Here is a 21,578-nt window from a genome sequence, read left to right on the forward strand (position 1 = left end):
TACTTTTTTATTTTTTTGAAAAAAAAATTTTTTTTTTATTGAAACATATTAAGCGACAAACTCATATGGTAACCTAACAAAAATGAGTCTATTCGGCAGTGTAGAGATTATTTGGAATTATTGTTTCAACTATTCTATAACGAATGCTCCCAAGTTTGAAAATAAAATAAGTGCATGCGCTATCTTTACCCTTCTCCCTTCTGGTAGCCAATCAATAAAAGTTTTTGTGTGAAATATGGCTTTTTTTTTTCTTTTTGCTCGACAATGCGAGCTCATTGTTAAAATTTCCATAGCTCACCACTGCTTATGCCATCTTTCACATATTTTAAATATGGCCAACATTCTGAACTGAAAAAGAAAATAAAAAATTAGCTTTCCCTGTCATCCTCCTCTTCAATTCTTCATCTCACATACTTATATCACATATTGTAAACTCACTTAACAGGCCAATACATACATAAAATACATACATGCTATGCACATCATCTGTCTCAAAAACTTTGGTAGAGCATGTGGTCTATTTGAACCCTTATCTTAAATTAGAGCTTGATGCTATCCAGAAAATCATGCAGCAGAATGGCTTTATCCCAAAGAAGATATCACACATCTGGCATATCAGTGATACATGCAAACCTCCTCCTAACAACTCTTACCTTGTACACAGAATGACGAATGCCAATCCTATAGATTGCTGGAATATCTGAACCAATTTGAAAAATCCTAAAAAAAATTTATAATTTAATGCTTGCTTGCTTACTTTTTTTCACATTACCTTATACCAACAAAAATCATACTCCTAGATTAAACTTGCCAAGAAATTATATTAATTAATCCTTTATCCAAGTGTAAGCAAACATATTTTATGCACGTGAAGTATTTTCATGAATGGGCCACTTATCAGGCTAATGACTTAATATCAATTGCCTTAGTATCCCATAATGCACTGTTTTTTTATTTTTAGTGGAACCTGTGGCATAGTAATTAAATAATAAAGTAACACGTAAAAACCACATTGAAATCTTTAATTAGTAAAAAGACAGATATTTCGTACTAAAATTAATAGTACATCTTCAGTGTCTGTAACTGTAATAGGAATGGAATTCAGGCAAACGCTCGGTGGATCACTTGTTAAAATACAATTGTTACCCGCGTGCTAGGAAATAATAGAAATAACAAATTTAATCTATTAAGATAAATGGCTTTTTAAATAAGATAAGTCTCCCAGATCTTTGAGAGAGACATGCAGTCATTTCTATTTAAATTTGGTCGGTGTAAGATAGTTTCACAACTTTCTTTGAATAAGCATTCATATTTGAATCTGCATCTATTGAGCAGAACTGCTTTATCCCACTGGATACTGAGCAGAGTCAGTACTGTACTGTGCTGCGCCAGACCAGACTTCAGAGGTTTGTTATAATCAATATAATATTGATGTTCTTTTATTCTTTTTTCCAAAGAATGGCCAGTTTGTCCAAAATAAGAGACATCGCATTCGCAAGATATTTGGCAAACACCAGCCAAAGATAGAGAAGACATTTTATCCTTTATAGAAGGTAATAAGGAAGAAATTTTGTTGATAGGAATATATGTTGGAATCAGTTGATACTTTTTCAGAATTCTACCTATAAGTTCTGAGATTCTTGGAATATACTGAATAGGAACTCTGCGGACTGTTGAAGAAACTGTAGGTATTGAAACATAAGAGTCAAATATCTGTTGGATTTGATTGGAGTTGTAATCATTTGATTCATTAACTTTTTAATGATGGAAAGTTCTTGTTGTAAGATTATTGGGGAAGAGCAAACTTTATGTGCTCTATGAATTAGAGATTTAAGAATGCCAAATTTTTGAGACCTGTGGTGCGCAGACGTTTTGTGAATGTATCTGGCAGTAAAAGTGGGTTTTCAAAACACGTTTGTAGATAAGGTACCAGAAGACGTTCTAGTAAGGAGGATGTCCAAAAATGGATATCCTCTTGTTTTTTTGCTGTTTTCTTTTTCCATAGTGAATTGGATGCGTGGGTGAAGGTTATTTATCCATTGTAGAAAAGTGGAAAGTTCATCTTCAGTGTGTGGCCAAACAACAAAAACATCATCGACGTAACGGTACCAAACAGATGATCGAGGATGAATGTATGAGAACATAGTATCTTCAAATTGTTTCAAATAGTAGTTTGTCAAAGGTGGAGACAGAGGGCTACTCATGGCAGTACCTTCAATTTGTTTGTAGATTTTGTTTTTCCAACTGAAATAGCTTGAGTGGATGACATATTCGAATATCCTTGCGATATCCGGAGGGTAGTCTTCGTATAATGAATTGACTGTGTCGGTTAATGGGATATTGGTGAACAGAGAAATTATGTCAAAACTGACTAATATTTCAGAATCTGTAATTTTTATATCCTTGATTTTTTCAAGAAAATCTGTTTTTTATATAGCATCTGGAATGACCAGTGAGAGCACTTAAGGAAAGTGATAATACTTTTGCAATCCGATAAGTTGGAGAGTCAATTGATCTCTGTTGTCTTTCTATTTCTTCACTAAGAAATGTTTTCAGTTCCTCTAATTTTCCCCAATCATGTAATTGTACCTTGAACTCAGATTCTGGAATATCTTCAGTGAAATTCACATTAGTTTCCTTAGACTGTTTCTTTTTATTAGCACCTTTTAATTTATGAAACTTTCCTTCTCTCACTTTATCTGCAGCCACAATGCTAGGAGAATGAGTTTCATTATACTGAAAAGAGTTCACCTGTTTATTGTTTGAGGAATGAAATATATCTATAAGTCTCTCTTCCTTTTCTTTAACAAGTTCAAAACATTGTTCAAGATTTTTAACCTTTTTCTTGTATGCTGTTTCTTTCAAATTATCTTTAAGGCCAAGCCTAAATTGATTAAACAGCAACTATTCCAAAGAGGATCTCTCTTCAGATGAAACATTAAATCCATGAGAATGCTCCAAAGTCTGTGATAATATTCTGAAACAGACTCCCTATTACCTTGAATGCACTATTGAATTTCCCAAATGTAAGGCCCTAATTCTCTTACACTTGAAAATTCTGATATTAGCAAACTTTTGAAAGTTGCATAACTGTCAGTGTCTCTTAGTAAAGCAGATGTGTTTAAGAATGTTTTGGCTTTGCCCAACAATTTATTCCAAAGTATAATCAACAAATGAAAATCTGACCATTTTCCTAAATCTCTAATTTTTTCTGCATATCTGAAAAATGTTTCTACACTTTCATGACTATCACCTGAGAAAGAAGGTATTACTAAAGTTGGATTAATTAACCTAAAAAATTCCTCATCTTTAACTGAAGGAACTTCACTACTAATATTACTATCTTCTGTAGCCATTTTACTTGAGTCAAGATTTACTTTCTGGATTCTAAAAATAAGTTACGTCATAACCAATCCTGTCGTCGACTGCACCATTGTTAATAATTGGTGGATTTTTATATCATCATCATCATCAAATTCCTGCCATGTACCCTCAAGGGGTGTATAGGATATGATAGTACTACATGAAAAAATGACATCATTACTAACTTCCTATCTGCAATTTTCCTCCAAATCAGTCTGTTACTTGTCAAGACTCCGACATTATCAGATCTTATATTTCTATCGTCTAAGGCACTTTGTACCGTATCAATCCACCTATATCTTGGTCTTCCTCTGGGTCGTTTTGCTGCCAACCTAGCAGAGAACACTTGTTTTGCTAATCTTTTCTCTCCCATTCTATTTAAGTGACCATACCAGCTGAGATTAGTTCTGCTAACGCATTCCTGGATGCCGACAATATCAAGTTCTTTCCTAATATCCTCATTTTTAATATGATATTGCCATTGATGCCATCTGTTCATGCCTCTAATCTTTCTCAGGACTCTCATATCTGCGGTCTCTAGTCTTTGGTCAAGTGTTTTACTTCTGACCCAGCTTTCAGACCCATAAGTTAAAACTGGTTTGAACACTGTTTTGTATACGGCTAATTTAGTGTTCCGACTAATTTCTCTCTTATTCAGTTGACTTCCCACCATACCAGCTTTGCTGATTCTGTTATCTATTTCTATATTTAATTTCCCATCTTCACTAAAAATCATGACTAAGTAGCTGAAATGTTTTACTTGTTCCACAGGTCTCCATTGACAACACAGTTGACATTTTCAATGATTCTGCCTATTTTCATTGTCTTTGTCTTTTTATTGCTGACCTTCATACCATATCTATTACAACAGCTATTCAGTTTAGTCAGAGAATCTTGCAGACTTGTAGCAGATTATTTAGAAGTATAACATCATCTGCATAAAGCAAAGAGCTGACATTAACATCTCCAATTTTGATATCATGTTTAATACCACTTTCCTTCATAATGTGATCCATATAGATAATGAATAACAGAGGGGATAATGTACAACCTTGTCTCACACCAGATTTAACATTAAACCATCTTCCTCTACTTCCTTCAATTCTAACTGCTGACTTACTTCTCAAATAAAGACTAAGTATTGCTTGATATAATGCCCCACTGACACCATATAACTGTAGCGTATTGAATAGCTTCTCTCTTGGCACCTTGTCATATGCCTTTTCCAAATCGACAAAACTTAAATACAGATCTTTGTTATATTCCCATGCTTTCTCGACTATTTGTCGTAAAGTGAAGATCTGATCCTGACAGCCTCTATTTGGCCTGAATCCAGCTGGTTCTTCACCCAGCTTTTCTTCCACAATTCTTCTCAACCGTTTCTCAAGTATACTTGCATAGATCTTGCCAGGAACACTCAGTAGGGAAATACCTCTGTAATTCTCACATTCAGTTTTATTTCCCGTTTTACATATGGGTACTATGAGAGCTCTACTCCAATCATTGAGAATTCGTCCATCTGTCCAGGCTTTCTGAACTATGCAGTGCAGCCACTGTAAGACTTTTATACCACCATACTTCAGCATTTCTATCCGAATATCATCTAGTCCTGCTGCCTTTCCACATTTCAAGCCTTTGATGGCTTTTTCTACTTCAAATATGGATATGTATTCCTGACTGCATGCCTGGTCAGTGTTTTTTACCACAGTGCTGTCATCACTGCTTGTTTCATTTAGCAGTTTTTCAAAGATTACTCCATACTTCAAGGATATCTTTTTTCATCTGTTTTCATGTCACCTTTATTATCTCTAACTCCTTTTATAGCACTCTTTCCTCCATTTCTAAGCTTCTTCAATAACCTCCAGAATATTTTGCCACCTTCTTGATATTTATTTTTTATATTCCTGCTCAAGTCCTCCCATGACTTTTGTTTAGCTAGTTTTACACAGTGTTTAGCATTCTTGCATTTGTTTCTATATTCTCTAAGAGCACAAGCTAACTTATTTGACAGGAACTTTTGATATGCTTTCTTCTTTCCTTCACTCCTCTTTAACTTCCTGTGTCCACCAGGGAGTTTGATTTTTTTATCCTTGCAGACAACCTCACCACATGCCTCTCTGGCAGAATCAGTTAATATTTTCTTCAGAGTTTGCCACTGAATCTCCAAGGTTTGATTCCTGTTCTCAAACTCTGTCATTTTTTTACCAATAATCTTTCTGTATTTTAGTCTACAGTTCACATCTGAGAGCTTCTCAACTTTGATTCGCTTTAAAACTTTCTTACATGTTATTCTTTTCAATATGAAATTCAATTTTATCATGCTCAAGACTAAATAGTGATCACCTCCAATTTCAAATCCTCTGTACACTCTGGTGTCCTGCACCAGGGGAGAAAACATCACTATCAACAATAACATAGTCAATGAGACTTTTCTTATTCCTAGCCTCTTCTCTCCATGTGAATTTGTGCACATTTTTATGTTGGAACATGGTGTTAGTAATAACCAGTCCATGTCCTGAGCAGAAATCCAACAGATATTCGCCATTATTATTAGCTTTGCTCTTTTCTCCAAATTTTCCCAAAAATAGGAGAGACACTGTAAGTGAGCAAGAGGTGTTTGGGGAGTTGAGTAAACTAGATGTAAATAAGGCTGTGGGACTTGATAATATATCACCGCGTATTCTGAAGGAATGTGCCAGAGAGTTGACACCTGCCTTGACATATTTTTTTAATACGAGTCTTGCACTTGGTCAAGTCCCTAAAGAGTGGAAGGAGGGCAAGATTGTGCCACTTGATAAAGGAGGTGATCGAACTCAAGCATCAAACTATAGGCCTATCTGTGTGTCAGGTGTTGTGGTTAATTTGTTGGAGACTTGACTCTTGAGGCTGTGGGACTTGATAATATATCACCGCGTATTCTGAAGGAATGTGCCAGAGAGTTGACACCTGCCTTGACATATTTTTTTAATACGAGTCTTGCACTTGGTCAAGTCCCTAAAGAGTGGAAGGAGGGGGGCAAGATTGTGCCACTTCATAAAGGAGGTGATCGAACTCAAGCATCAAACTATAGGCCTATCTGTGTGTCAGGTGTTGTGGTTAATTTGTTGGAGAAGCTTGTGAGAACTAGGATCCAGAGTTGGGTTGACAACAATGGTATAATCTTTGATGGACAGCATGGATTTGCTAAAGGGAGGTCGTGTTTTAGTAATCTACTTACTTATTACAATAAAGTGACTGCTTCCTTGAACAGAGGAGAAGGATACACAGTAATATACTTGGATTTTGTAAAAGCTTTTGATAGAGTACCTCATGATAAGTTGACAGTCAAACTAGAGCAGATGGGGTTGGATATTAGATTAGTGCATTGGATTGGAGACTGGCTATCTGATAGGTATCAACAAGTTGTGTTTGGGGGTGCAATATCCAGGAAAAGGAAAGTCACTAGTGGAGTGCCTCAGGGATCTGTTTTAGGGCTATTACTATTTACCTTGTATATTAATGATATTGGCGAAGAGTTGTTTGCAGATGATGCAAATTAGGGACGAACCATGAAGAGTAGTGAAGATGTTGTGGCCTTGCAAGAAGACTTGAATAAATTGAGTGATTGGGCAAGCAAATGGGGATGTGAGTTCAATGTTGCAAAATGTAAGGTTTTAAAATTTGGAAAACAAAGATGGGATGCAGAATTTATGCTTGGTGAGAATATATTGTTGGAAGTAGAGGAAATAAGAGATCTGGGAGTGATAGTGGATAAGGATCTAAAATTTAGGGGACATATCGCCAAAATTGTGAAGACAACACAAAGATTTCTGGGAATGATGAGGAGGACACTGACGTGTAGAAGTAGGGAGATTCTTGTTCCATTGTATAAGGCTTTGATTAGGCCACACATGGACTATTGTGCCCAGATTTGGTCACCTGGTTTTCAGAAGGATGAAGAGATGTTGGAAAGGGTCCAAAGGCGACTGACTAAGGTAGTTTCTGAACTCTGGAATGTCGAGTATGAGGAAAGATTGAAAAGATGTAATTTGCAGAGTCTAGTGGAGAGAAGGAAGAGGGGAGATATGATAGAGACCTACAAGTTGGTAAGGGGTTGTTATAGGATCAATGGTGGAGAAGTTCTACAGAGAATAGTGGGAGATCAGGGGAGAACCAGAGGTCATCCCTGGTAACTGTATAAAGAAGGTATGAGTAGGGGAGTGAGAGGCAGGTTTTTTTTGTGCAGAGTTGTGAATGATTGGAATGCCTTGCCTGAGAGTGTGGTGTCTGCAAGGAGTTTGAATGTGTTTAAGACCCGGTATGATGAGATGTGTGTGTGAGATAAAAGGACCTCCTAGATGAGTCTTTGACTCCATGAGGTCTTGTTTAATAATAATAATAATATTTTTGTATGTCTCACAATCATTTCCTACTCTGCTATTTAGATCCTCAAGAAGGACCAACTTTTCCTTTTTCATTGTGTCAGTTGCTTTCTCTAAAGCATCAAAAAATTCCTCCACTTCTACCTTAGTAGAACCTTCTGTGGGACCATAGGCACAAATAAGTCTCATTGTCCAGTTCCCCATTCTCATATTTGCCCACATTACTCTACTTGAGACTGACTGCCATTCAAGAAGATTAGCCTCGTATTTTGTGTTGAATACTATGGCTACTTCTTCTTTTCCTTGATTGTCATTGCCTGAATACAACATTTTGTATTTATTGCTCAGAAAGATCTTACGAGTTTTGGTCTTTTTTTGTTTCAGTCACCCCTATTATGTCGATCTGGTACTTATCTAATTCCTCAGCTAGCTCCATTTCTTTGCCATTCAGGCTTCTTACGTTGATAGTACCGATCTTTAACTCTGGTGATATTGAGTTGGGGTTTGTTTTCAGATTTGTTCCAGTAGCTGACTTTTCGCTGTTCGCCCTGGTTCCCTGGCGAAAACAACGGGGGCCTTGTTTAACCGGGCGACGCCCCAGCCGACATGAAATTTTGTCATGTTGTACCATCATTTTTTATTTTTGTTTAACCAATAAGAATACGATTTGGTCGGCTAAATCCCAAATTGCCAGCCCATCCTCGTTCGTTCAGTATCCATGTAGATACCGAACAGGGTGCACCACGAGAGGATTGGACATTAGGTCAGAAGCCCTGGTTGGTTCTCCGCATTCCTTTAAAGGCTATGTGGAGGTCTCCTCTCGGTTATACAGCTTTGACCCTTAAGCGCCCCGGATTTTTATATAGATAAGAATATTCATAGATATTATATCTTAATATTAATCCTACCATAGAGAATGATCTCTCTTTCTAACAATTATTTTTTTAATTCTGGGTGCACCTATATGTTATTATATGCACAAGGGTTCACTCCAATTGGTGCAATGATCTTAACTCTTTCTTTCAGAATCCAAATAATCACTGACTCAAGACCAAAATACAAAATAAACACATTTAATAAAACAAAAACAATATATATACACTTCAGACAAATATTACATAACTAACTACAAATTAATTGGATCCAAGGCCTTTTTAAATTAAACTTACACTTAAGACTAAATACTTTGTTTGCACAATCACAAAATGTTCATAGCCAGTTTCTCTCTCTGTCAAGGCCCTTCTCCAAAGACATATGACCTTATTCTTCGTTTTTACAGGATCCTTTCTCATCACTTATGTAGCACACATTAATTCTTCCGAACTTAATTCTGTCTCTTTTCTTCAGTAGAAATAATAGTCAGATCCAGCGTCCTTAATACAGATGAAACTTCCTAATCAGAGTTTTCTCGAACATTCCTTTAGAACGTTAATATCAAAGTCTTCTTTTATTCACTAAATGCTTATTGACAGTCTTAACTCTTCCAATTAAAAAAAAAAAACTTACAGTTCTACGATTCCATTTTCGGAATGTACTATAAATCTTTCAGTTAGTGTTTTCTCCAATATTCCGTTTAAAATGCATATAGCAATATTTCCCTTTTATTCATCAGTACTTATTCCACTTTGAAACTTAATAGTTCCATGATTCCTTTTTCGGAATATACTATTAATTCTCTTCCGACTGTCACTTAAAAAACTTCAGTCCTCTGAATCTAAATATCTGCTGGCTTGTGTTCTAAATTCCTTCCGAACGCTCTCTTGTTTACAGGTGTTACTCAGATACCGAACGCTTTCTTGTCAGCTGTCAATCACTCATCAAACTTCTCGACGAGCATGCGCACTCCGTGGCAAGCAAGAAATTAAGTACTGTATAATGGCTGACACTTTTTTTCTCTGTTAGCGACAAGAGAATGTCCTCGTAAAACATAACTTTTGATAATTTTAAATTACAATAAAATTTGTTTAAAGTAACACAACTATTCAAATCTGGTAAGTGCATAAATTTTTAACTGCTTTACATATCACTTTTAACAAAACAATTTCCATAACAGGCACATCGCAAGTACCAACAATGCATGTTATGAAAACAAAACTAATAAACATACTAACATAAACAATACGTAAAAATATTCAAAATTTTAATTATGATTATTTTGACATATTTGTTATTAAAGGAAAAGCTATTGTAATTATGAATAAGACTAACTATGAGACAAAAAATATCCAGCCTATTAGAAGACACCACGACCTACCAAGAGAACACGTCTTACTAATTCACAAATTAAACAGCTAAATAAATTACTTGATGAGGTTATAAGTTGGGATCCGAACTACATGGATAAAATTCGCACCTACTTTAGAAGAACTCCCCGTCTTTATGGACTCCCAAAAAATCCATAAAGAAGGCTGTCCCCGTATAATTATCGTAATAAAAATGAATAACAAAGTCGCAATTTCAAAATGTAGTTTGTTGGCATCTTTGCTAGGAAGTCCTGACAAAGTGCATTCTATATTATGTAAGAAATCAAGATAAGGAATGCGTGAAGGAATAACAGCAAAATCAAGGCCCTTTGCTAAATCACTGGTTTCAGCTGTGGATAATGGGCAATCAGAAATTTTTACAATCCATTTATTTGTAGACGTACTGTCAGAGGTAAGGTTTTTCTTTTGCATGTTATATAAAGAGTTGCATTTTTGCATAAAATTTTGAAGATTTCTCTCATAAGACCAGGATAAGGATTGTTTATTAGGACTTCGTTATTCAAAAGCAAATTACCTCCATGCAATTTATCAAATGCTGAAATTAAAGGTCTAATTTCTTTAAGAAAAGATAATACAATATCAATTTCTAAGGCCGATAAAGGAAAACTATTGTAATTATGACTGACTATGAGACAAAAGTATCCAGCCTATTAGAAGACACCACGACCTACCAAGAGATCACACGTAATCCTACTAATTCACAAATTAAACAGCTAAATAAATTACATGATGAGGTTATAAGTTGGGATCCGAACTACATGGATAAAATACGCACCTACTTTGGAAGAACTCCCCGTCTTTATGGACTCCCAAAAAATCCATAAAGAAGGCTGTCCCCGTATAATTATCGTAAATTGCAATGACTCTCCAACTTTGCAATCCAACGGATTGCAAAAGTATTATCACTTTCCTTAAGTGCTCTCACTGGTCATTCCAGATCCTATATACAGATTTTCTTGAAAAAATCAAGGATATAAAAATTACAGATTCTGAAATATTAGTCAGTTTGACATAATTTCTCTGTTCACCAATACCCATTAACCCTCCAGATATCGCAAGGATATTCGAATATGTCATCCACTCAGGTTATTTCAGTTAGAAAAACAAAATCTACAAACAAATTAAAGGTACTGCCATGAGTAGCCCTCTGTCTCTACCTTTGGCAAACTACTATTTGAAACAATTTGAAGATACTATGCTCTCATCCATTCATCCTCGACCATCTCTTTGGTACCGTTACATCGATGATGTTTTTGTTGTTTGGCCACACACTGAAGATAAACTTTCCACTTTTCTACAATGGATAAATAACCTTCACCCACGTATCCAATTCACTATGGAAAAAGAAAACTCTGGTACTTTACCATTTTTGGACATCCTTAGTAGAACGTTTTCTGGTACCTTATCTACAAGCGTCTTTCGAAAACCCACTTTTACTGGCAGATACATTCACAAAACGTCTGCGCACCACATGTCTCAAAAATTTGGCATTCTTAAATCTCTAATTCATAGAGCACATAAAGTTTGCTCTTCCCCAATAATCTTACAACAAGAACTTTCCATCATTAAAAAGTTAATGGAATCAAATGATTACAACTCCAATCAAATCCAACAGATACTTGACTCTTATGTTGCAATACCTACAGTTTCTTCAACAGTCCGCAGAGTTCCTATTCTGTACGTTCCAGGAATCTCAGAACCTATAGGTAGAATTCTGAAAAAGTATCAACTGATTCCAACATATATTCCTATCAACAAAATTTCTTCCTTATTACCTTCTACAAAGGATAAACTGTCTTCTCTATCTTTGGCTGGCGTTTACCAAATAGTAAATGGCGAGTGCGATGTCTCTTATTTTGGACAAACTGGCTGTTTTTTGGAAAAAAGAATAAAAGAACATCAATATTATATTGATTATAACAAACCTCTGAAGTCTGGTCTGGCGCAGCACAGTACAGTACTGACTCTGCTCAGTATCCAGTGGGATAAAGCAGTTCTGCTCAATAGATGCAGATTCAAATATGAACGCTTATTCAAAGAATGTTGTGAAACTGTCTTACACTGACCGAATTTAAATAGAAATGACTATGTCTCTCTCAAAGATCTGGGAGACTTTTATCTTATGTAAAAAATCATTTATCTTAATAGATTAAATTTGTTATTTCTATTATTTCCTAGGACGCAGTAACAATTGTATTTTAACAGGTGATCCACCGAACGTTTGCCTGTATTCCATTCCTATTACTGTTACAGACACTGAAGATGTGCTATTAATTTTAGTACGAAATGTCTTTTTACTAATTAAAGATTTCACTGTGGTTTTTATGTGTTACTTTATTATTTAATAATGCACGGTACACATCCTTACAGACATGTATAATACTATGCTTTATGGTGTCACTTCTGGATCTGGCTCCCACTGATGAGACCTCAATAATGGTTGAAACCGATCTGAGTAGCGGCCCTTCCTATAAAGCATAGCATTATACACCCATAAGGATATGTGTTTTGCATTATGAGAAACAAAGACAATTGATGTGAGGTCATTAGCCTCTATATACAAGTATCCCAGTCGTGAATTTACTATATGTGCAAACTTTATTTGCTCACACTTTCACACTTGGAGAAAGGATGAAATCAAGAATATAATTTTTTGGCCTGTTTAATTTGTAGTATAACCAAGTGAAAAAACTTTCAACATCTATCACTAATCCAGAGTATTTTAATAATTATGTCTGACACCTTTTGACTACTTGTATATGGAAATATGACTTTTGTATTACTTCAACTTTGATATCTCTCCGGCCTGGAGCCACACCTCTAATGCTAACATTATCAAAATACAGCGAGTGCAGAACAAGTGCTTGAGAATGATTCTGAACGCCCCATGGTATGTCAGAAACAATCAACTCCATAGAGACACAAATATTCCCTATATTTTCTCTGTTCTGCAATCCTTAGCATCCAAGTTTTTCCTAAAGATGTCCACACATCCTAACGATTTGGTTCAGCAAGCTGCAGCATACGATCCAACGGACATATTCAAATACAGAAGACCAAAAGCTATATTAGCCTCCTTTAGTTATGCATAATCTCCATGCCCTTTCAGGGCGAGCAATCTGCTCATAAATTTTACCTTCACTGTAACCACAACAGATAGCGGGGAATATGAAAAGCATCTTGCTTCATCCCTAAAGTCATAAATGTCAATTTGATATCACCTCTGGGTCTGGCACACACTGATGTTGATGCATGGAGTTTTCTGAAGTGGTCTTGTGGCTTTCCTGGTGGATGCTTTTCCCTGGTTTATGAGTGGCTCTGCTCTGTGGTGGGGTGAGCCTGCCATCGAGCAGAGCCGTCGCTTGAGGTTTGTTCTCCGTAGCAGGGTGGGCCTGTTACTGAGTTAAATAATCCTGTGGGTCACTCATTGTTGGATGATCTTAGGAATCGTCCAAGCTTTTGGAGACTTCACCTTTACTTAGGTTGAAACTAATTTGGGTAGTGGCCCTTCCCATCGTGCATGGCATTATACATGTCCATAAGGATATGTGCATTGCATTATGGGATAAAGGCAATTGATGTGAAGTCATTAACCTACAAGTAGCCCAGTCATGAAGTTATTTTATGCATGCAACTTTGTTTGCTCACACTTGGATAAAGGATGAAGCCAAGAATATAATTTCTTGGCATCTTTAATTTATAGCTGGAAAACATCGATACACCTTAAGCTTCAAACTTAATAAACAATAGTTTTCAGTCTCCTCTTTCATTCTTAGCAGAACTCAAGCATAAGTGCTATTAATAAGGACCTAGAACTTGATAACATCACCATGTATTTAATGAGAATGTGCCAGTGAGTTAACTACAAATCATTCACATACTTGTTTAACAAATCTTGCAATGAGGCTAGTTCCAAAGAAGTGAAAGGAGTACAAAATTGCTGAACTTAGCAGGTTGATAAGACTGAGGTTTCCATATATCAAACAGTATATATCTTTTTACTTTGTCATATGCCTTTTCATAATATGTAAACAAAAGATGAGTTTCTAAATTAAATTCTCTTCTTTTCTCTGTAAGTAGTTTTTTAAAAAATGCTGCATCCATTGTAGAGTGTCATTTTCTAAATCTATTTTGACATTCTAATAATGCCTACGTAGTAATGGTGCTTGTGTAATTCATTTGGAAAAACAATGGAACATTGCACAATTCTATTGGAAAAGACCTGGGTTTGATTCTTGTAGTGACGAGAGGAATCCTTATATGGGCTTTTTCAATTCAAGGTGAGTTAGCCGATCTCATACAGAGGTAGCAGGATTTTTCCCTCCTGGTACCTTGGGTTATTTTATCCTGCATACAAACAAATCAGCCTTCAGAACACATGCAATTTACAGATAAAAAATGCTGATGTTGGTGATGATGGGTCAGTTGTGTAGCTAGAGCTTTTGCTGCTCCTCTCAATACACACCAAAAATATTACAAAAAGTCAGGACGTAGGAAAAGAAATTAAAACACTGTTTATTTTAGTTGTAAGTATAGTTGTTGAAAACTAATCATTAATTAAATAATAAAATTACTAAGTTAACATAAATAGAAGAATCATCGAAAAATAAAATTATGTCTCACGTGAAAAGTGCTGCCCGGGGCGGACTTCCCCCTCCAAGCTACGCCACTGTGATGGGTGGTAGATGGCAATTGTTGTAGTAGGAGAATTAAGTAGTAGTAGTGGAGAGGGTGAGGTGTATTTAGCGAGGCAGAATGGAGTGCCCTCCCACGATGAGTCCTTGGACTTCCTGGAGTTGTCATGTAATAATAATAATATTTTTTCACTTTATATTTTCACTATTTCATTAAATATTCTAAATATATTCTAGCATATATTCAATATACTAATACCTCTGTAATTGGCAAGTTTAGTTTTATCCCCATTTCTTTGCCATTCAGGCTTTTTATGTTGATAGTACCGATCTTGAACTCTGGTGATATTGAGTTGAGGTGTGTTTTAGGATTTGACAGGTAACAAACTGATTTGGAGGAAAATTGTAGATAGGAAGTTAGTAATGATGTAAATTTTTCATGTAGTAATATATCTCATATACCCCCTGAGGGTACATGGCAGGAATTTGATGATGATGAGTTTTATCCCCCCTTCTTTACATATAGGTATTACTAAACTTGTATTCCATTCTGTTCGTATTTGTCCATTTGTATATATTTTATTTTAAAAATTTTAATAATCTCTGATAAAATTTCTTTCCTGCAAATTTATACAGTTTGGAGTTTATCCCATCTTTTCTGATTTATTATTTTTTATTTTACTTAGTTGTTATCTGATTTTTTCATTATATTATATGCCTCTAATTCTTATTATATAATTCAGGGCTGTCCGAAACACGGGCCGCTTCTGGTCTGCAGTGCAATTTTGTGTGGCTCGCTTGTGGGTTTTATAAAGCAAATCCAACAACTGTTAGATTTGCTTTATTTAATTTTAATCATACTTCTGTTCGAATATTCTTTCATTCCAGTATGTATAATGAGATATTTTTGCTTTAATTCATTTATGGATCCAAATCATTACACCAGCTTTTGCACATATTTGTTTGTCTACTCTACTCGATATTATATGATTAGTTGTTTCTTTTGTTCCTTTATAAGTTTCTTTTTTTGTTTCTGTAAGAACTGCAATTTCTACATATTCTCATCTAAAATTTTATCTAATTCTTCTTTATGTTCTATGCTTCTAATGTTCCATGTAGCATATTTTACTACCCCCCCCCCCCCCCAAAGTTTGTTAATCTTTTTCAATTTGCAGTCTTTTCCTATGTTTTTCACAAGTTTTTGATTTTCATAAGTGAAAAAATAACAATTTGAATCGGATGTGCATTGGATATTTTAATTCTATCACTAATTGATAATCTCAATGTTGGTAATTTTATTTGGTGTTTTTACATCACTATACACCCACGTGTTTTTCAAATATTAAATGTGTCAAAGAAGCATTCTTCTTTGAAGCAGACTCTTCAACTAATTTAATACATCTACTGTTATTTATTATTCTGGATGTGGCCCTCAAATAATTTTTTTTTAATGCAGCCCTTGGTTGGACATTACCTAAGGTTGGACAGCCCTGATATAATTTAAAGCATATTGTAAATTTTTGGTTTAATTTTTTTTTATGTTGTCATTATCTCTCCAAAGATCTGCAAAGTAACCAAGAATTCTTTTAAATGTATTTCACAATTTATATTTGCATTTTCTTTTATATCTACATTCATATGCTTTAGTATTTTATATGCATTCGGTCTTGTTTTGTATATATTTTCTAGTATGATATAAATTTTTCCCAGCTTTCTTCGTGGTTCTTTCTGGTTTCTCTTTTGGCTAATGCTTTTTTTTTTTTAAATTCAATTTTATCTTCTTGTTTTTAATTGCTATTTAACCATTTTAAAAGCTTATTTTCAATTATTGTTTTTATTTAAATGTAACATATACATAATTTTTTTATTTTTATGATATTTTTTCTAGACTAGTACCTCCATAGTGCAATTGGAAGAACGACAGTATGTTGTGCCCTTGAATTGGAAAAGGCCTAAGTTCAATTCTCATCATGGTGGGAGGAATCTTTATATGGATTTTTTAATTTGAAGATGAGTGTTAGCTTATCTCATACGTAGGTAGCAGGGTTTTTTCTCCTGGAACTTCAGGTTTTTCATCCTGCGTACAGACAAATCAGCCTTTCAGAACACATGCAATTTTCAGATTATATATTTAGTTTAATCCTTTATCCAAGTTTAAGCAAACAAAGTTTGCATCTGAAGTATCTTCAGGACTGGGGCAACTCGGTGCAAAGGTGGACTAACTTCTCATCACTTGCCTTAGTATCCCCTAATGCAAAACACATCTCCTTGCAGACATGTATAATACTATGCATTCTGCATTGCTTCAACCTTGATATCACCTCCCACTGAAGAGACCTGAATAAAGGTCGAAACTGGTCTGAGTAGTGACCCTTCCCATAATGCATAGCATTATACATGTCCGCAAGGAGATGTGCTTTGCATTAGGGGATACTAAGACAAGTGATGAGAAGTTATACCACCTTTACTACAAGTTGTCCCATTCCTGATGATACTTCAGGCGCAATTACACTTGGATAAAGGATTAAACAAAATATATAATTTATAGTCTAACCAAGTGAAAAAACTTCTAGCAATTTACAGACAAAAAATACTAGTGGTGTGATGGTGAGCAGTAGATGGTGTTGATGTCGATGATGATGCTAGTAGAGGTTTTATATAGTGATGACCGAAGACCCGATGAGTCTTCGGATTCCTTGGAGATGTCACGAAATAATAATATGCTGCTGATGTAATAATTTCTTCTCTGTTATTCCATTCTTTCTCGATATCTTCATTTTGTTGTATTTTTTCTAAATAATTATTAAACCTCTGTTGTTATAAATTTCTTATACTTAAATTGTTTAGTACTCTTATTTTGTAATAAGATTTTGTTTCTCTAGTTTATTTTTTGTAACTAATTTGTGGAAACCTTAATTTTTTCTCCACTAAGTAATGATCTGTCTATATTTATAGCCCTCTCCTGACTTTTTGCTATAAAATTGGCTATTATTGATTTTTGTCCTTTTGCATACCATGTATATTTATGCATATTTTAATGTTTGTAGAATGTATTCAGTATTTTAAAATTATTATACTGTACATTATATAATCAATGAGTCATTTTTGTTTCCTGTTGTTTCTCTAAATTTTTCTATATTATTAATTTTTTTCATTCTTATTCTGGCATTAAGATTTCCAGCTATAATTATATTGTCTAATTTAATTTTTCATGTATTCTTGTACTTGTTTGTAAAAGTTACCATTTTCTTTTTCTTCTTCAAGGGCATACATTTCAACAACTGTTAGATTTGCTTTATTTAATTTTAATCATACTTCTGTTCGAATATTCTTTCATTCCAGTATGTATAATGAGTTATTGTTGCTTTAATTCATTTATGGATCCACATCATTACACCAGCTTTTGCACATATTTGTTTGTCTACTCTGCTCAATATTATATGATTAGTTGTTTCTTTTGTTCCTATATAAGTTTCTTTTTTTGTTTCTGTAAGAACTGCAATTTCTATATATTCTTCATCTAAAATTTTATCTAATTCTTCTTTATGTGCTATGCTTCTAATGTTCCATGTAGCATATTTCATTACTCCCCCCCAAGTTTGTTAATCTTTTCCAATTTGCAGTCTTTTCCAAGTTGGTAAGGGGTTGGTTACTTTAGGTTTTTCGCAGAATGGAAGGGCACAGGAGTACAACAAGGGGACATCCATGGAAGCCATATATATAAAGTGAGGTTTTTCGTATGGAGAGAGTGATCAGTGTATCTGATAAATCTAGCAACAAAGGGGAAAAAATTCACAATGTTAATCCTGATATATATGGTTAGTTGAATACGGAGAAACACTTTTTTTCCTGCAAATGTCTCTGAAGGTTTAAGAAAAACATAATGAGCATATTTGAAAATGTAACTAACATTGTTTATAAATAAATTTCTTTCCTTTGCAGAATTTTTATACACCATGTATTGCCTGAGAGTGTGGTGATTGTGGAAACAGTTGAGTTTCCAGTGAAGGTACATTTGATAAGCTATGTATTGACAGTAGTACCTCTCATATGGATCTTTTGAGTTCATGGAAGTCTCATAATGATAACTAAAAATGTGTTAATTTGAAAATATTTATACATTACTTAAATCAGTGTTTATATACCTAAGATTGCAAACAGTTCACTCATTGTGTGCACATTATATGATTTTTGTCTTTGCTTTATGAGTATAATAATTTTACAATGATTTGTTGTTAGTGACCAATGTGAGTTACATTAAACGTCCCTTCCAGTTATCTGCTTTAGTCTGGAAGATAGAGCATTTTGAACTAAATGATCTGAACAGATTCTGCATTCCATATTATTATACAGTATTCCCCCATGGAGCCTGGAGACTCATCGTGGGAGACCCCTCGCTAATTATTATATACACTAAACCTATCATACTTCTCCTTAAACTCATTCACTCTCAGGGAACTTAAATTTTCATTCTGATATTAGAATGAGTATAGTTTATTTCTCTTTTTAATTCAAACACATCAGCTCAGTCATTCTTGAGGACTTGCAGGATTAAATGTCACAGAATTCATTATATTAATTAATATTCCCTGAAAATATGTATATTTCAAATTAAAGATTGAAAATGAAATTGAAACTGAGTTTTTCATAATAGTTTTAAATTATCTAAAATGAAAATTTTAAAGTTAAACCAGAGTTGAATTTTTGTAATTAATAATAATTTTAACATTGTTATTACTTTATAAGAGTAAAGTATTAATTATTTTATAAAGTTATTAATTTTTTTTTTTTTTTTTTTTTTCAAAGCTGTTAGGGGATTGAAATGGGCATGGCATTATTACCCAGAGGTTCTTGGATCAGGAGTTATGGGACTTTTAGGTTATTATAGCATTGATTTATCTATATATTTTTAATTAATATTGATAATAATTATTGAGCATATTATTATAGTGAGATTGGATGCTCCTTTAGTCTCCAAAGGTTAGATGGGGCTAAAATTGCATTGTCTACCCTTTTGGGGAATAAAAGGCATTAGCAGATTTAATTATTATTTTTATTATATTATTGTGAGAGTTTTTGCTTGGTATAGTGATAATTTACAGCAGATATTACCAGTGTGATTGACTGAGTGGTTACTATCTCCAACCAACTGGCTCCAGGTTTGAATCATATACGATCATGGATGTTTGTAATTGTCTTTATGTTGGAGATGAATTCATTGCCTTTTATAAGACCATCTCTCTCTCTCTCTCTCTCTCTCTCTCTGCTTATTTGGAAGTCTTTAGTGGCTTAAAAAGTTCTTTGTTTAGTCTGTACAGCAGAATTTCTAGATTATATAATTTTTTTTGACTCCTGTCAAAAAAAAAAAAAAAAGGACTAAAACTCAGTTGACTTTACAATAAGCTGTTGTACTCTAGAAGAGTAAATGACAAAAGTTCTGATTCACATTTTTTGCTACTTCTGTCAGGCTTCAAATAAGTTTTATGTTTTGTCTTTAGAGCAAAGTTTGCTACAACTTGTGATACCTGGTTACCTACTTATGGTAACCAGGTATAAGTGGGTGGATTTATATTTTATGTATTGTATGTATTTTTACTTTCTCCCTCACACATTCTGAGTGGTTAAAACTCTTAAATTCAGAATAAAAAGAAAACACAAACTAAACTTAGTAAACTTTGCACACAGGTTTGTATTTGAGGGTATCTTATATGTAACTTAACTTCTTAAATAACCTTAATACCCCATTAAGAGAGTGAGCCTTAAAACACTTTATAACCAAAATTAAAATCTTTAATTTACAAATAACACAAATATATACATCAAATCAACGTAACTATCTACAAAAATTCCCCAATGTATTCTTCAAGCTACAACTTCTTCAAACAACATTAAAAAATACATTTGCTATACAGCCTTCCTTCAGTTACATAAGTAAATAGTTATTATCCTATCTGGACAAAACCTGAACCCTTAGTCTCTTACAGAACTTCTATTCTTTCTTGAATTCACAATGAAAAAGACTAACACAAACAAGTGCTCTCTACATGACAACAACAACATAAGTGAAGACACTTCTTGCATCTTAAAATCACATAACACTGAAGAAAATATATATTGTCTTCATCCAAGACATTTGTGTAACTTCACTTTATATATGAAAGTAGCAGCAAGCTCCACTGAATAAACTACTCAAAATAATATCACCACAGTAGAATGAATTAACTTTCTATGTGAAAGTCTCAACATTCTTCTTAAACTTTTATCAGCAGTTTTAACACTTTAGAACAACAACTTTGTATTCTATATGAAATCTTCTGAAGAAATAACTGAAACCATATCAGCTGTTAGAAATCATTTATCAGACTTAGAATCCTAACTAAAACAAACTTTACTGGAACCATTCTATATGAATTGTAAAGCAATAATATTCCTTTCAGTTATAAAATGAAAAAAATCCTATATGGATTAATGACTGCAGTAAACTTCACACTGATCTCTTTATACAAGGATATCCTCTCTCGGTGTTCTATTTCTAACTTTTCTTCTAATTTCTGTCCAGTCATCATATATTGAAGATACAGAAACTCGAGTTTCGGTCTTACTCTATTCTTTGTCTACTCCCTGAACAGCCAAACTCTTATCAGCCTTCGGTAATGTTCTTTTTGCTTTCTTCGGAAATGCAACTGAGAAACTTCTACTCAAGTCTGCCATTGTGTGCCACCATTACTGCTTTCTAACATTGGGCTTGAAACGACAGAGTTCCTTCTTCACAGTGTAGGAACATTTATTTAATTATAACTTCATTATGAAACAGCCAGAAAAAACATTTCTTCATTTCAAAATCTTCTCACACTGAGGTAAGCTCATTTAATTACTTCCAATAATACAGCAGCGACTTTCACTTCTGTCATAATTGACATTTTGTAAGTAATATTTGTCTGCATACAAATAGTACC

General features: G+C 34.2%; 1 protein-coding gene across 1 annotated transcript in view; it reads left to right on the top strand.

Moving 5' to 3' along the window:
• The window catches only part of NdufA3 (NADH:ubiquinone oxidoreductase subunit A3), a 47,005-nt gene that overhangs the window by 1,647 nt on the left and 23,780 nt on the right, over positions 1 to 21,578 (top strand). Inside the window, exon 2 of the mRNA XM_090398398.1 lies at positions 19,429 to 19,500. Coding sequence (XP_090254524.1) covers positions 19,429 to 19,500 — 72 coding nt within the window. The remainder of the gene's footprint in view (positions 1 to 19,428; positions 19,501 to 21,578) is intronic.

The sequence above is a fragment of the Typopeltis vanoorti genome, chromosome 9 (assembly GCF_054136105.1).
Source record: "Typopeltis vanoorti isolate ZY-2024b chromosome 9, IOZ_Tvanoo_1.0, whole genome shotgun sequence".
Taxonomy (NCBI): Eukaryota; Metazoa; Arthropoda; class Arachnida; order Uropygi; family Thelyphonidae; genus Typopeltis; species Typopeltis vanoorti.